Raw genomic sequence first — 17,639 nt, 5'->3', positions numbered from 1 at the left:
TTCAGAATACCAGTCACTGAATAAACCTTGTTAACGTTCCCTTGTCTCCCCGGAATCCTTGTGTAACAGTCCCCGGCTGATACTCGGCTGCAGAAGCTAGCTCTAGGGACGTAGAATGTCACTTCTCTGGCGGGGAAGGAGCCTGAGCTGGTGCGCGAGGTTGAGCAGTTCCTTGATGCATGCCATGGGCTCTGGAGCCACTGTCCTTGAGCGGGGCTGGACCCTATTCCATTCTGGAGTTGCTCCCGATGAGAGCCGCTGAGCAGGTGTGGGCATACTCATTGCTCCCCGACTTGGTGGCTCTACGTTGCGGTTAACCCCAGTGGACGAGAGGGTAGCCTCCCTCCGCCTTCAGGTGGGGGAATGGGTCCGGACTGTTGTTTGTGCTTATGCACCAAACAGCAGTTCAGAGTACCCATACTTTTTGTAGTTCTTGACTTTTTTTTTGCTGACCTTGACTCGGGACGTTGTGAGGCAGTGAATACTTCAAAGACCTCAATCCTAGCAACACGTCTTCTAATGATGAAGCGCAGTCTGGGGACCCTGGTGTTGGCTCTCCCATATCTGGGGCAGAGGTTGCAGAGGTAGTTAAAAAGCTCCTCAATAGGAAGGCTCTGGGGGGGCTTAGATGAGGTCCACCCAGAGTTACTTAAAGCCTGGTAACACAGATTGATTTTTGGGCTGTTTTTGTCCCAATTATGCCTCTTCCTGACCTCGGATGGCAAACGTCCGATTATCATGAGATTTCCCTGTCCAATTATCATTTGGTCTGTGGTGTGTTCCGAGCTGATTTGTCCCCATAATCCACTCTGAAACGGGTCTTAGCCTACAATAGGGAATATTGAACATGTTCAATATTTCAGAGCCGATTTCTGAGGAACCCCGTTGACTCGTGCATTGTGGATGGTGATGTGGTACGGAATGTAGCCAATCAGAGAGTGAGCTGGCTGGGAAACAAGGAAGTAAATAAAGTCTGTGTTCATGCCGTCTGCAGTGTTTTTTTCAGTTCTGGCTTTTTCTGTTAACATTAATCTCAAGACCACCATCATTCCCTCGTCCTATATATCCCCTTCCATGCTGTGTGTTATGTTTTCTGGTTATTACTATGTTTTTTCTTCTTAGTTTTTTGCCAGTCGTTGCCATGGTTCCTCCTCTATGTTTCGTTGTTTGTTTGGCTTGGGGGACTAGATTGTAGATGAGTTGCGGGACAGCATTGTCATCTGTGTGTTGTTCTGTGATTAGATTATTGGTGCAAACCACACACATTATGATCAAAACCTGATGTTTGACAGGTGTTTGAAGTTGTTCGACCATGTCTCCCCAGGGACTCCTGTGGGGGGTACTTCAGGAGTATGGAGCGCCGGACCCCTTTGTGTCAAAGCCTGGTCCGCAATGCTGGCAATAAATCAGAATCGTTTCCGGTGATGGTTGGACCCCGCCAAGGCTGCCCTTTGTCACTGATGCTGTTTAAAACTTTTATGGACAGAATTTCTAAGCGTTGAGTGGATCCCGTTTGGTGGCCTCAGGATTGGGTCTCTGCTCTTTACAGATGATGTGATTCTGTTGGCATTATTGGGCCGTGATCTTCAGCTCTCACTTGAGCAATTCGCAGCAGCGTGTGAAGCAGCTGGGATGAAAATCAGCTCCTCCAAATCCGAGACTATGGTCCTCAGCCGGATAAGGGTGGAATACTTTCTCTGGGTCTGGAATGAGGTCCTGCCCCAAGTGGAATGGTTCACATAACTCGGGGTTTTGTTCACAAGTAAGGGAAGGATGGAGTGGTAGATTGACAGACAGATCGGTGTAGTGTCTGCAGTGATGCAGACTCTGCATCGGTCTGTCATGGTGTGGAAGGAGCTGAGCCAAAAAGTGAAGCTCTCAATTTACGAGTGGTTACGAGCTGTGGGTACTGACCGAAACAACAAGACTGCGAATACAAGCGGCCAAAATGAGTTTTCTCCCTCTGGGTTTCCCTGCTTAGGCAGCTGTCCCCACAACCTGACTTCGGATAAGCAGCGGAAAATGGATGGATGTATGAATTTAATCTTTAGGGGAACAAAGGATTGTCCCTGGGATGGTACCCAAAACCCTAAAAACTCTAAAGCTAAAGTTGCTGGTGCCCCCAAGCACTTTCACTAATACTATCATTAGTGTCTCAGGAATAGTAGTGTGTAACTCTGTGATAGATAGCTTACCCTTTAGATGATCTACAAACGTTTTCCAGGAATTTCCATCCCATCCAGAAGGTTTACAATCCAGCAAATCCAGGTTTACAATGTTTTTTCATAGACTCGATCTGGTAAATCCACAATAACCCATGATAACAGCATTATTTATCACATTTTTATAATTAAAAGATCACTATCACTACTATGTTGCTAAGAGACCTCTGTTTAGACCTGGAAATGATACTGAACTTTCCACCAATCAGAGAGCTTAGATTGACAGTAACATCCAATCAGGAGCAGCCAAAAGATCAACCAGTGAGCAGAAAGTTCTATGTGTGTGTGAAAAGAAGAAAAATAATGCTCCTCTATGGCTGGAATAAAGCCAAGAAGACGTTTCTGATGCACGGTGGCGCCACAAAGCAGCTGAGCTGGAGTTGGTTTAGTGAGGATAGCAGGTAAATAGTAGCAGGAATAACTGGAAATGGGGAAAATTGTGTCTAGAGTTTGACTGGGATTAAAAGGAGTGAGCCTCTTTATTTTTAGATTAAAGAAAGAACTAGGCAGATACAAAATTGTAAAAATAAACAAAACAAAAAAAAACAAAAAAACAAAAAAAAAAACCAACAACAAATAAAAGGCTTGAAGTTTGAAGGATGAAAGGTACTGCTGCTAAACCCTCCACGGTGTATTTTATACCACTATAAAGACCAAACAGTCTCCAGAGGTATAGTATTGATCTTTATAAGGTACAAACTTCAAGGTTACAACCACCGTCATTTGTATCCCTACAGGTACAAATTGACTGACTGGAAATGATCCTGCTGGGTCTGCAGCCCAAGAAAATTATATATTTATATATGTTTTTTTAAGTCTTTATTTGACCCTTTAACAAAATGTAAATGAAATAATTATAATTTTATATTTACAGTTTATTACTTTATCATAGGTCAAAATTTTTGTAATACAAAAGGAATCCACCAGCGGGAAGATTACGTACAACAGAGTTTTGAGCAAAGTTTTTACTACAAAGCAATTCATAGGTCTCAGAAACTGGACTAAAGGGTTAAATCAGACTATCTGGACTTTTCATTTCATTCTCTGAGAGAAAACAAACTTATTCTTAAAATATATGTTTTTTTTCTTCTGCTAAGATTGAACAGCTGATGTTGTTACCTTATATCTGGTATATCCTTGTCGTTTTAGTTTATTTTTTCTCTTCTCTCGTCACACTTTTACTCCCTTTTTCTTTCTTTTGTTTACTCCCCCCCCCCCCCCAAACTCCTCTTGGCAAAGCAAATTTGTTCAGCACACCAGCCAAACCTTTATTCTGCTGCTATGATGCTGGACAGGACAAGGTAAAAATATATAAATAAATAAAAAATATCTTGTATTAAAAGAGCTTTTACTCATCCTAGCTGCTTCAAGTCCCACCTCTTCCCCCGGTATGTGTCATAGAGCTGTGCACACATGTGCTCAGTGTGCACTCAGACACGAAATACCGTGATATTTAGCCTGCTAACAGGAACTGGTTGCAAATGCCAAATGTAACCAGCTCTCTCCAGTGTAACGGAAATATGCAGCATGTGTGAGTATGTTTTTACTTGCCCATGCTGAGGGACATCTGTGTCCATGAGACTACTGTGACATAAGGTTGCGGGAATGTGGGGTACCTCTATACTTGATGCTAATAAAAGCCTCTCTGAAGTCCACCCCATTTTTTTTTTTTTTTAGGAGGGCCCTTCTAAAATAAAATCAGCTGTCACTGGATGCCTGGGCCTCAGTTTGCTGTACAGATGCCTGCTGGAGCTGGCCTCCAGGACTGGCTTTCGTTGTTGGGTTGAAGCTGAGTGGTTAAACCCTTGTTGGTTTACTGGAACTGCCCTTTTCCACTTTACTGGATTTTTTAATTATTTTAGCTGAAGAAGGACCCGTACAGACGGTATGTATGCTGTCAGCTTGTTATCATTTGAAGCACAGCTGATATTTTAAAATGATATTCCACCACAGAGCGTGTGGAAGGAGTCGGATTGGACATTGGGGAGTTTATTTAGGCTGATAATGACTGGGTTTGGTGTATTCTGGCTCGGCATCAAGACTCATTTTTACTGTAAAATCATAAATGAGATTGAACACGGGCGATGTAGCTCGGTTCCATGATTCCTCAAGGATTTTCTCCTTCCTGTTTCCTTCCACCAGACATCACCGGCAGCAGTCTGATCTGGAATTTTCTGAAAGCAAAGCAAATCTCAGACAAAGTGCTTAGTCTAGTACGAGGAGGTGCTCCAGGGCTCCGCTCTCTGTGTGAAGAAGTTATTTTGATAGATTTGACAGCGTAATAATTGTGCCTGTTTCACTTTGTCGGTGAGGACGAAATCGCCCTCCCCGGCTGACATTTCAATTAGTGTAGCTCAGTTTGGCTCTTCTGTCAAACCTCGCCAGGCTGAAGCAGAAAACTGGTGGTTTAAGGCTTCTGTTGAAAGGAGAGGGCAGAGAAAAGCACAGCAGTGTGGACTGATGCAGATTTATGGGCCCTGAATTGGCTTTAACTCTGAAATAACGCCCCTGTTCATCATCTCAACACTCCATTTCTTCTCGATGCACGCCAGGGAACAGTGCAGAACCTCACTGTTGTTCAGGTTAACACAGACCTGGAGGCGGGACGGGAAGGCTCAGTGTACCCAGACGGCAGCGTGGCCTCTGTGCTGACTTATCCCAGTCTTTTCTACTTCCACTAAACCTCAGCCAGTGTAACTTATGCTGCTGCGGCTGTGAAGGGGTTAAAATCTAAGAGTCAAGCAGGGCCAGGCAAATTTATTTGTATAGTACAAGACAATTTAAAGTGCTTTACATAAAATATTAAAAGCAGTGTAGCACAGGAAGCAGTAGCAAGTGCATTAAAATCAGACTTTAAAAGAAATAAAAGAAATTAAATAAAAACAGATATAAATAAAATGCAAGAAATAAAGTTCCAGTGTGGGGAATTAACAGCTGTTCTGATAAAAGGCAGCAAATAGAAAACTGCTGAGTCAGCAAACCTGCACTTTTCTGGCAGTTTGTTCCACATGTGAGGAGCTTAAAAGCTGAACGCTGCCTCAACACGTTTAGTTCTGGCTCTGGGAACAGAAAGTAGACCTGACCCTGATGATCTAAAGAATCTGACTGGTCCATAACCAACCAGAAGATCCTGAATGGATTCTGGTCCTAAACCATTCAGGTCTTTGTAAACAGCAGGATTTTGAAGTTTTTTTGACAGACAGGAAGCCAGTGTAAAGATAGGAGGACTCGCATTCTGGGATCTACTTTCCTGGTCTTAGTGAGGACTGGAGTTCTAGGATCTACTTTCCTGGTCTTAGTGAGGACTGGAGTTCTAGGATCTACTTTCCTGGTCTTAGTGAGGACTGGAGTTCTAGGATCTACTTTCCTGGTCTTAGTGAGGACTGGAGCAGTAGCGTTCGGGACTACCTGCAGCTGTCTGATGGACTTTTTAAGGAGACCTGTGAGGACAGGGTTACAGTAGTCCAGTCTACTGAAGATAAATGCATGGACCAGTTTTTCTAAATCCTGCTGAGTCATCAGTCTTTTAAGCCTCAATATGTCCTTTAAGTGATAACAGGCCGACTTCACCACTGTCTTAATATAACTGCTAAAGTTCAGGTCTGGGTTCATGACTTCCAGATTTCTGGCTCGGTTGTTAGTTTTTAACTGAGCAGTTTGAAGCTGAGGGCTGATATTTAATCGTTCCTCCTGGGCTCCAAAAACTACTATTTCAGCTTTGTCTTCATTTAATTGAAGGAAGTTCTGGCACATCCAATCTTTAATTTGATCCACGCAGTTTTCCTTTCAAGATGTAATGAATTAATTTATAATTAATAACACATTTTATTAGTCCAAAAGAAAATTATAGCAACGTAAGTAGGTAAATGAAAGAATGATTAAATATATAAAAAATACTGAATTTAATAACAGATGAATAAATGAATGAATGAATAAATAAATGTTCTCATTAAAAATAAATATGAACATAAATAAGGCAGTGGATAAATAAATAAAATATATTCCATAATGATAATACAATAAAAGAAAGGTTAACAACAGTAATAAAAATACATGAACATGTTCTCTAGATAAAAAAGAAATTAACCGATAGATTAATAATGTAATGAAGATAAAAAATGACAGAATGTCAAAGTTGATAAAAAAATAAAATATATTTATTATTCTTACTTTGGTTGTTATTATTTGAAATAATGATAAAAATGAAAAAGAAAAATATTTAAATAGTTGTGTTCTCTATCTATTTAGAATAAATATGTAAATAATAAGAGGAAACACAGTCATGACAATAATAAATAAGAAGAAAAGAAATAATAAATTAAACTGTGAGGAAGTTTGTTTTCTTGTCAGTTCCTGGCTGTAAATAAAGATTTATCCTTTATTATTCTGCCCTGATTCCTCAGACAATAAGGCGTGTTTGAAAGCTAGCATTAATGCTAATTAAACTAATTAGCTGCAGCTCAGGGACTTATAACACGTTCAATTCTTATTAGAAGTTGCTCAGTTTGGGGGTAATTTTCTCTTTGCACACATAAATAATCCTGCAGCATGAAGCCCTCCTGCTCTATGAAGCCCTCCTGCTCTATGAAGCCCGTCTGCTCTATGAAGCCCTCCTGCTCTATGAAGCCCTCCTGCTCTATGAAGCCCTCCTGCTCTATGAAGCCCTCCTGCTCTATGAAGCCCTCCTGCTCTATGAACCCCGCCTGCTCTATGAAGCCCTCCTGCTCTATGAAGCCCTCCTGCTCTATGAAGCCCTCCTGCTCTATGAAGCCCTCTGTTACGAGGGAACATGACGCTGCAGACGTTTTATAAAAAGGTTTGGGTTTATTTTTTCCCTCCAGTCAGCCTCCCTCTTACCTCACCTCTGCGCTATGGCAGCTTTGCATATGACTTGTGAAGAGGCAGCGATATCCAGGGAGCTGTTGTTATCCCACTCAGGCATGAAAACCCCCATGCCCCCCCCCCCCTCTCTCGGACACCATGATGTTAACATTTATCCTGGGTGATAAACGAGGGAATAATCCTTGTGTTTCTGTCATCGAGCTGGTATTGAGACCAGCACGACCTCAGGAGTAGGATTTCTGACCCATATTTATAGTCTGTAGAGGATGCTGCTGTCACCATCCATCAATTTATTTGTTAACATATTTTTGTTTTATGCTTATATATAATAAATAAAGGTTAAATACGGAGTTATGAACCATATCAGCTGGAGAGAAGATTTAAACTTGGTGTTTATGCATCAGCATTATACACAGATCCATCTGTTTGCTGTGTTTTTGTCCACTTATTAGCTACTTTAGACTGAACTAACATCCCAATAAATAAATTTAAAAAAAGATAAAAAAAAAAACATCACAAAAGAAGAGCTGGAGGTGAGTTTAAAGACAGTAGGACAGCGTTGAATGACGAGGACCTGACTGAAAACCACCCACCTTCTCTTTACTAAAAGCTGTGGAACTTTGCTCGGTGCTCAGCTCCATGAATCTTTACACAGATAATACCAACATGCTCATTCATGCTTTTCTGGTGGTTTTTGTCTCCTGCAGCAGTTTTTTAAAGAGGTTATATTATATAATAAACAAAAACAAAATTAAGGCAAAGAGAAAATCCTTTATTTTTTCCCATGTTCCATCATCATTTACTCGTTTACTCTAACACAACTGCAGCAATGATTCCACCTCTGATATAATCTCACAAGTCTTAGCTTTATTTTAATACCAAGATGGTTTACGTAGGGTTTGTTATTGTAGAGAAATAATATATTCTCTTTGGGTATGATATATCTTTTCTTTTTTTTAACAGAAATCCCAAAAAACCCTTAGAGTGTAAGAAGCTAACCTCTCATTCAAATTAAAAAGAGTCAGATCATGTCAAAGTTTCCAGGGATCAGTTGATTAAAGGTTAAAACTCACTTTCCTAGAGTTGGTTAAGGTTCCTCTCTGTGAACTGGCCAGATGTTGAGGATAAATTAAAGCTCATGGGAGATAAAATCAGGTTTACTTGGGAAGATTGTGATTTCTAGGCAAGACGTGAACTGTTGAGCTAATGTTTTAGCTTCATCCATGTCCAACTTTTTGATGGTGACAACATAGACGGGCATTCTACGGAGAATCTAGACCACAATAGAGTGAGACAGTCAGTTGTCATAGCAATGGCGCTGTAAATACACTAAAAGTTGTGCTACCTGGAGCAGGAACAATGCAGGATGTCCTGAAGGGTCTTAATCCCAGCGCCTTCCACCATTTAAACACCTGGAAGTTCTAGACGTCAAGATGGTTCCAGATATCAGAAACTGAACTGACAGCTTTATCTCTGATTTCTCCTGGATAATGTGGAACCATACATCAACTTTTTAGGAACTTAACTCACATCTAAACAGTGGAAATATTAATCATTCAATTATTAAGTTATTATCAAACTTTTCGTGCAATTCTGTTCCGCAAACTGCTTTATAGAAAATGTAAAAAGGCCAAAAAGTCTGGGGCAGCGTGGCTCAGCAAGGTAGAGCAGTCGTCTTGTAACCCAAGGGTTGCCGGTTCGATCCTCAGTTATGTGGAGGTGTCCTTAGGCAAGATGCTGGGCCCCTAATTGCTCCTGGTGGGTTGTGGTTCATTGTGTTTTGCATGACAGCTTCCGCCATCACTGTGTGAATATGATGTTAAGCGGTATTGTTCCAGGTACAGTCAAGTACTATATAAATACGGACCATTTATCTTCATGTGAGTCTCAGAAATAATACATTTAGACCAACATTCAGACTTCCTGTGTTCAGTATAAACTGAACCTCAGCCATCGATGTAGTTAACCAACCCACTCTGCTCGATAGGTTGAGGTGCTCGGTTGTCAGCATCTGCCTTCGATTAGTTTTCTTCTTTTCTGACAGATTGTTTTTTTGTAGCTGCTTCTAAATACAGATGTCCCTCTCATCCAGTCCATTCTGGTGTACTCCAAGGTTCTATTTTGGGGCCTCTGTTGTTTGTATTGTATTTCCTTCCCCTTGGACACATTTTCTTATCACTTCTATGCAGTCGATATTCAGTTGTCCACCCTGTTCCACCCAAATGAATCATCAAAACTCTAACAGTGGATGTCAGGCAGTTTTCTTATATTAGATCAAGACATGTCTGAAATAATTGTCTTTGCACCAGAAAAATGCATGTCTGGGATAAAGGAGATACTTGGACCTCTTAGTTCTTTGGCTAAATCCTCTGTTAGGAACCTTGGCATAACCTTTGATTCTGGTTTAACGACAGTTAACTTCTGACAAAATCCTCCGATACTGATGCAGCTGCACTGGTTTCCAGTTTATTTGAACTTATTGCAACTCAAGATTCTTGTACCAACTTGGAGAGCTCTTCATGGACAGGCACCAGGTTATCAGAGGGCTTCTCCACCCATATCTCCCCTGCAGGTTCCTGAGGTCCTGTTCCAAAGTTCAATAGTGGAGCTTCCACAGTTCCTGCTGTCCCCATGTATACAGATGTTCCAGAAAGGTCTCTGTTCATAGATTTTAGTTCTAACTTTGGGAATTATATTTAAAAAAAAAAAAAAACCAGTTGGTGAAGCAGGTTCATCATGTAGAAGCAGTTAAGATAAATACTCAGGACCAAGACCCTTAAGACCCTTACAAACCAATAAAAGAATCTTAAAATCAACTCTGAAACAGCATCTTGCATCTTTACCACCACTTCATTTTCAACAGGGGTCTCCAACTCCAGCCGTCAAGGACCATGGTCCTGCAGGTTTTAGATATTTCCATGTCTCATCACACCTGATTCAAAGTAAATATCTCAAATCAACGCTTGTTGTTAAGTTCTGCCCAATCGTGTTGACCATTACCTTAATTCAGGTGCTGCAGCAGGAAACCTCCTAAACCTGCAGGACAGCATCCCTCCAGGACCAACTGTGGACACCCTGGTTGCAGGAAGCACATGATGGACTTTAAGTCACACTTGTGATTCCACCTGCATTGCCTTGCACCTGTGGTGATCAAGCTTCTGATGTCCTCATTTTGTTGACTTGTAAAACAGTTTTCAGCTATAAAACCCCCACAGATCCGCCTCTGATCCACTGTAACGATGCAGCTTTTACTAACTTTTGCCTGAAAAGATGTTGAGAAAATCTCAGTAAAAAGTAGGACTTGAAAATGTCAGAAGGTGAAAACATGAGCACATAATGAAGGTGAATATTTTCTATTTAGGTTGCTCTTTCATCCCACAGAGCTGTTGCCCAGCAAGAGAAAACATGCCAGGGGCTAAAAGGTCCGGTGTGGGCGTATGTTGAGCCTGAACAGAGCCCTCTGTGTTGCCTAATGATGCTTTGTAACGCAGAAAAATCAAACGTAAAATCAATATTTTTCTCTAATTGGCTATCCACTGGGATGTGCTTAAAAATATGAAGAAACATGAAGTAGTTCTTTATGATTGATAAATTGACTTTTGTGCCAGATTTTATGCTTTATTTGCTTCTGGGTGCTCCAGCAGGCAGTAAACACAACACCAACACATTCAGTTTTCTGTGTAATTTAAGAAATTTGCAATATTTTACTAAGATTGTTCTGTTTCAGACAGCTAATGAAAAAAGGAAATCTATGCAATTGATTCAGCTAGAAGTCTTTTGCACAAAACTGTCCCTGAAGTCCAATTATTAAATGGCAAACTGTCGCAGCTTTAAGTGAAGGAAGCAAATATCAGCAGATCTCCTGAGGTGATAATCCTTCCACTTTCCTTTCGCTGCGTCAGTGATTAGTTCCTTTTTTAAAAGTGGTGTCTCTGTGTTTGTGTGTCAAGCTGCAGGCAGCACGAGTAGACCCCGCTCCGAGGAAAGGACCCCGAACGCCGAGGACCAGGAGGCCGAACCAGTGTCGGTGAAGGAGAGGATGGCCATGTATCAGGCCGCTGTGTCAAACAAAGACAGCAGCACGTCCTCCTCTGCTGCGGTAAGACGATATGTCCACGTGCACGTAACAGGAGACGGAGGGAGGATGTGCAGTCGGCAGACTGTCGCCGTGGTCACTGATGTTGTTGTTTGGATGAGGAGGAGGCACTGACCTCTGCTGGGTGCTGGACCAGCAAGGACCACATGGTTTCATGTCAGGGTCATAAGACTCAGATAAGACTTTTCTAGGATAAGGAGCTACTAGTCATAACAGCAAACGTTGATCTAGATTTAAATTCACAAATATTAAATAAGAAATTCTCAATTTTCAGGGAAAAAAAGATAATTTCTTAATAATTCTTAAAAAAAAGGGGAAAAGTATTAACTCCTAAAACCCTGCTTTTGGCTTTTTGTCCTTTTTCTGTTTAACTAATTTATTTATTCATTAATTTATTTCTTTAATATTCAAAGAGTATTCATTTTCATATTATTTGTTTATTGTTACTGGAGCCTATCCCAGAATTTAACAGGTGAGAGGCAGGGTACATCCTGGACATCCAGTCCATCGCAGGGCCAACAGAGATGTTAACAAACAACCATTCACACACACACTCACTGCTTGGGAGAATTTAGAGTGACCAATTAACATAACATGTCTTTGGACGGTGGGAGGAAGCCGGAGAACCCAGAGAGAACCCACACATACACGGGGAGAACACGCAAACTCCACACAGAAAGGCCACACACACACACACACACACACACACACACACACACACACACACACACACACACACACACACACATTTATATACATATTTATATATATATATATATGTATATATATATATCACACGTCAATCACAGTGTGGAAAAGTCAAATTTACAACTATTTTCACTCTTTCTATCTTTAAAGGTCTTTAAATGACTTATTATGTATTATGTAAATAAAACCAAAACGAAATGATTTATAAATCTCATGAATCTTCAACCAAAAATGTTCCCAGAAGAAGGAAAACGACATATCAGAGGATGAAACTGAGACATTTTACCATTTCATGGAATATATGAGCTGATTTGTAAATCTGATGTCAGCAACACGTCTGAAATAAATATATATATATATATTGTATATTAAATATATATATAGAATTGCAGATGCTTTTATCTTGCAATACATTTAATGTTAAGTCGGACAAATGATGGGGAGATTTTACCGAGGCTGTGACTTCTTGTGTAACCAGACATCAGTATCATCTGTGATTTTGTCATTGAGGTTATTTTGAAGAATATTTAATAATATTTTTGCCAACTTGCCCACCCTGTTTTTTACGTTACCTTACAGTAAACTTGTAAACGTGATATTTACCCATTTTCAGAAACATGAGTAAAACATAATTAAGCAAAAATAAATAAAAAAAATAGAAAACATCATTTTTTATAGTGCGCATTGGAGATGAATCTATTGAAGAGCTTTAGCAAACAAATCTTTGTAAATCATTCATATGTCTTCACATTAAAATAAAAGAACAGTTTTTAATTTAATTTTTCTATTTTAGATAAAATAATTTTAAGCATTATTGCGTCATTATGATTGTAAACTATATTTTGGTTTAATCCAGATATGATCCACGTCCCATGCTCCAGTTTTTTTATTCCTCCTTTAACTGAACCAATCTAATAAAAAAGCAAAGAATAATATGGAAAAAACTCAGAATAAACTCAAGTCATTATTCATCACCTAGGACAAAAAATCCTCAACATTAAAGAACCAGCATGCACTTTATACAGTCAGTAATTCAACTGTGTGAGCAGTTTGTCAGCCAAGGTCGTGCTAGTCAGCCCACTTATTTCCTAAAATAAATCTTTACCTCTCTGTTCCTTCCGTTGAGACGTTCAACGCTCCAAACGAAGCCCCGTTTGGAGGCTTGAGCTGCACCAGAATTGTCTCTAAATGTGGAAAATGTGCAGAAGGACGAGGCTGCAGGTTTTCTGTAGAAGCATCTCGTATCTCTGGCTCGGTTGACGTGAAATCATCAGTGTGAAGTGTTCATCAGGCGCCTCTGCAGCCTGTGGAGTCTGCAGATGAAGAGACATGACAGTTGCACACAAAATAACTCAAATAGCTCAAATAGCTCGATGATGGTCAAGAGTCTGCTCAGATGGGAAAGCTATGTTACAGATTTCATTCTTAATGTCTGTTTCACATGATTATCCTTCAATAACGACAGAAATAAAATCCCTTCTTTTCTGTAAATAACGGGACTCGGGGAGTACTTACTGCTGAAACCTCTGCTGATCCTCGCTGTCAAGCCTCATGTGCTGGATGCCGAGCGTGGAATGTGAATGTGTGTCTGGATACTAGAGGGGTCATGCAGTCGGTCTCTGTGCTGGTTTATGCTTTCTACCTTCAGCAGCTGTTGTCTGCATGTCAACGTTCACATGACTCAGTGCTTAAACATGGCGGCAGAACGACTGACATCTTTAGTTACAATAATTTATTTCCCTCTGATGCAGCGACATGCAACAAAATTAAATCTGTCCTGATTTATGTCTTCTCAATATAATAAAAAGAAACTCACACGCCTCTTCATCAGGACCGCCTTCTAGAACCGGGTCGTCCTCTTCATCAGGACCGCCTTCTAGAACCGGGTCGTCCTCTTCATCAGGACCGCCTTCTAGAACCGGGTCGTCCTCTTCATCAGGACCGCCTTCTAGAACCGGGTCGTCCTCTTCATCAGGACCGCCTTCTAGAACCGGGTCGTCCTCTTCATCAGGACCGCCTTCTAGAACCGGGTCGTCCTCTTCATCAGGACCGCCTTCTAGTACCGGGTCGTCCTCTTCATCAGGACCGCCTTCTAGAACCCGGTCGTCCTCTTCATCAGGACCGCCTTCTAGAACCGGATCGTCCTCTTCATCAGGACCGCCTTCTAGAACCGGGTCGTCCTCTTCATCAGGACCGCCTTCTAGAACCGGGTCGTCCTCTTCATCAGGACCACCTTCTAGTACCGGGTCGTCCTCTTCATCAGGTCCACCTTCTAGAACCGGGTCGTCCTCTTCATCAGGACCGCCTTCTAGAACCGGGTCGTCCTCTTCATCAGGACCGCCTTCTAGTACCGGGTCGTCCTCTTCATCAGGTCCACCTTCTAGAACTGGGTTATCCTCTTTATCAGGTCCACCTTCTAGAACCGGGTCGTCCTCTTCATCAGGTCCACCTTCTAGAACTGGGTTGTCCTCTTTATCAGGACCACCTTCTAGAACCGGGTCGTCCTCTTCATCAGGTCCACCTTCTAGTACTGGGTCGTCCTCTTCATCAGGACCACCTTCTAGAACCCGGTCGTCCTCTTCATCAGGTCCACCTTCTAGAACTGGGTTGTCCTCTTTATCAGGACCGCCTTCTAGTACCGGGTCGTCCTCTTCATCAGGTCCACCTTCTAGTACTGGGTCGTCCTCTTCATCAGGTCCGCCTTCTAGTACCGGGTCGTCCTCTTCATCAGGTCCGCCTTCTAGTACCGGGTCGTCCTCTTCATCAGGTCCACCTTCTAGAACCCGGTCGTCCTCTTCATCAGGTCCACCTTCTAGAACCCGGTCGTCCTCTTCATCAGGACCACCTTCTAGAACTGGGTTGTCCTCTTTATCAGGACCACCTTCTAGAACCCGGTCGTCCTCTTCATCAGGACCGCCTTCTAGTACCGGGTCGTCCTCTTCATCAGGTCCACCTTCTAGAACCGGGTCGTCCTCTTCATCAGGTCCACCTTCTAGAACTGGGTTGTCCTCTTTATCAGGACCACCTTCTAGAACTGGGTTGTCCTCTTTATCAGGTCCACCTTCTAGAACTGGGTTGTCCTCTTTATCAGGACCACCTTCTAGAACTGGGTTGTCCTCTTCTTCAGGTCCACCTTCTAGTACCGGGTCGTCCTCTTCATCAGGTCCACCTTCTAGTACCGGGTCGTCCTCTTCATCAGGACCACCTTCTAGTACCGGGTCGGACCTTTTTAATCCTGGTGTGATAAATGAAGCAGGTGGTGGAAACCTTCCTCAGAGGTTTTCTCCATATTAACATGACAGCATCACACAGTTGCTGCAGGTTTGTCGGCTGCATCCATGATGAGAATCTCCCGTTCCACCACATCCCAAAGCTGCTCTACTGGACTGAGATCTGGTGGCTGTGGAGGCCGTTGGAGTCCAGTGAACTCATCGTCATGTTCTAGAAAGCAGGTGGAGATGATCTGAGCTTTGTGACATGGTGCATTATCCTGCTGGAAGTAGCATCAGAAGATGCTCCACTGTGGTCATAAAGGGATGGACATGGTCAGCAACAATACTCAGGTAGGCTGTGCTGGTTAAACCAGACCACGTTGGTACTAAGGGGCCCAAAGTGGACCAAGATGATGGATGGATCCATGTTTTCATGATGTTTCCACAAAATTCTGATCCTAGCATCTGAATGTGGAGCTGAAATGGAGACTCATCAGACCAGCAACGTTTCTCCATCTTCTGTTGTCCAGTGTTGGTGAGTGTGTGTGAATTGTAGCCTCAGGTTCCTGTTCTTAGCTGGCAGGAGTGGAATTAATTCATGGAGCATCTTTACTGATGAAATGGAATTTAAAAGATTATTTAGAAATAATATACTGAACAAATCCAGATGTAGACCCATTTTACTGTCTTTGTGTTGTCGTTGAAGGATCATAAATTCATGCAGGCATTATTTATGTAGTCATATATTACACCTGTCCAGGTGTATTTGTCTATCACCTGCTAAAATGCTGGGTTAGGCTCCAGCTTCCACGTGACCCTTCATTGGATGGCATAGATAATGGATAGATAGTACATGATAACATTAATCAGGAGAACACTGGCTTCATATACAGACATAAAACAGAAAAGAGGTTTTTATTTGAAAGGTTCTGGTGGACCACAATAACATCTGTCCGTTTTGTTGTATTATCTTTGAAAAACAAACTGAAGCCCATCAGCTTCATGGTTGGCCGTGTTCAGATGGTGACCAAATGTGTTGAGATGCTGTTATGTGATTGGCTGGTTAGATATTTACCTTAACAGAAAGCTGAACAGGTGCAGCTGATAAAGTTTTATAGATTTTTTTATATATTAAATCAGCATGTCTTTTCTAAACATACAATCAACTAATTAATCTTATTTTGTTACAAAGGTTTTAATAAGTAAAGTTTTATAACTTTTGGTTTTGCAGTTTGATAGCAAACTGTTAAAAAAGCTCGAATAATAATTTATTTATATGCTTGACAAACTGCATAAAGAGACATAAAAGACAATAAAACACATGAACTTCGTACAGTTAGTAAAGCAATTTAATATTTTTTTCCAAGGACACAACCTTAAATGAGCAAATCTGGTTCCTCTCATCTAAATTAATCTCTTAATGCTGAAAAATGATTATTTAAGAAATTTCTGATGAAAGCAGGACTGTTTCATCTTTATCTGTGCAGGGTTCGGACAAGGAATCAGGGAATTAAGAAAAGAGGTGTTAAAACTTAGGGGCTCTTGTGGTCTAACAGAGAGGATGAACTTGACGCCTCATCAGATCCTGCGGTCGTTTCTCTGATACCAACACTCACATAAAGCCTGACGAAGGAGCGATCTTCGAGGTGAAAGCGCTGCGGTGGATGATCTCTGGCTAACGTCCATCATCAATGCAGCTGTTGTTTCTAAAGTAATAAAATACTGAAAGTGTGTCTGGTCATAAAATACTGTTGGACAAACTTTGCAGTAAATTGCAAATTTCATATCCGCTTGTTTGCATGATGAAGGGATATTTTCATGTTTATTGCAGTTTCCTTGAAGCTGTATTATGCAAACGTCCTCAGAGATCAGTTTTAGGATTGCAGCAGACATTAGATCATTTTATTTTATGGAACTCCAGCGGAGTAGCGAGGAACAAAGTCATCTCTCCACCTCGCTTCTTATCCTAAAAATGAAATCAGGCTTTGATTTCCCTTATTTTAAGGAATACTTTCTTAACTTGAAAGGATGTGAGAAGCATTTATATTCATTACACCAAATAATCTTGAAAGTTGGTCATGATCACATCGGCCTGCATGAAGCAATATTTTTGACTCAAACAGGACGGGAAAAGTAGAGGAAATTCTGAGTTTGGACTTTTTTTACAACTAACTAGCATACACGGACGTGGATCAAGCTCTAGTGGTTATTTTTTCAGTGTTTCAGTGAGAATTCAGGCCTCTCTAGCAACTATTCATCAAAGAAGTGACTAGAAACAAAGCTCGGCACACTTTTTGTGAAAGGATATATTATTCTTCCTCTTAACGTGCAGCAGGTGTTATTAAGCTGTTATTTTACTGGTTCAGCCCACTGGAGATTAGGTTGTGGCCCATAAATAAAGTGTGAACTGAGCCCCTGGTTTAGGGGCTACTGAGCTGAAATATTCTACAGGGGTACAGTGTTGAAAAAAATTTGACAGCCACTGTGCTAGTGAACACGATGCATCATGGGTAATGTAGTCTGAACAAGTTCACATTTTTTATTTGCAAATATATTTTG

General features: G+C 41.4%; 1 protein-coding gene across 1 annotated transcript in view; it reads left to right on the top strand.

Annotated features, from left to right (window-relative positions):
• The window catches only part of xirp2a (xin actin binding repeat containing 2a), a 67,507-nt gene that overhangs the window by 34,176 nt on the left and 15,692 nt on the right, over positions 1–17,639 (top strand). Inside the window, exon 3 of the mRNA XM_041978947.1 lies at positions 11,015–11,163. Within this exon, the coding sequence (XP_041834881.1) occupies positions 11,015–11,163 (149 nt within the window). The remainder of the gene's footprint in view (positions 1–11,014; positions 11,164–17,639) is intronic.

This window comes from Melanotaenia boesemani, chromosome 24, assembly GCF_017639745.1.
Source record: "Melanotaenia boesemani isolate fMelBoe1 chromosome 24, fMelBoe1.pri, whole genome shotgun sequence".
Taxonomy (NCBI): Eukaryota; Metazoa; Chordata; class Actinopteri; order Atheriniformes; family Melanotaeniidae; genus Melanotaenia; species Melanotaenia boesemani.
Note: the sequence above shows the minus strand (reverse complement) of the source record. Positions and strands in the feature narration are given on the sequence as shown.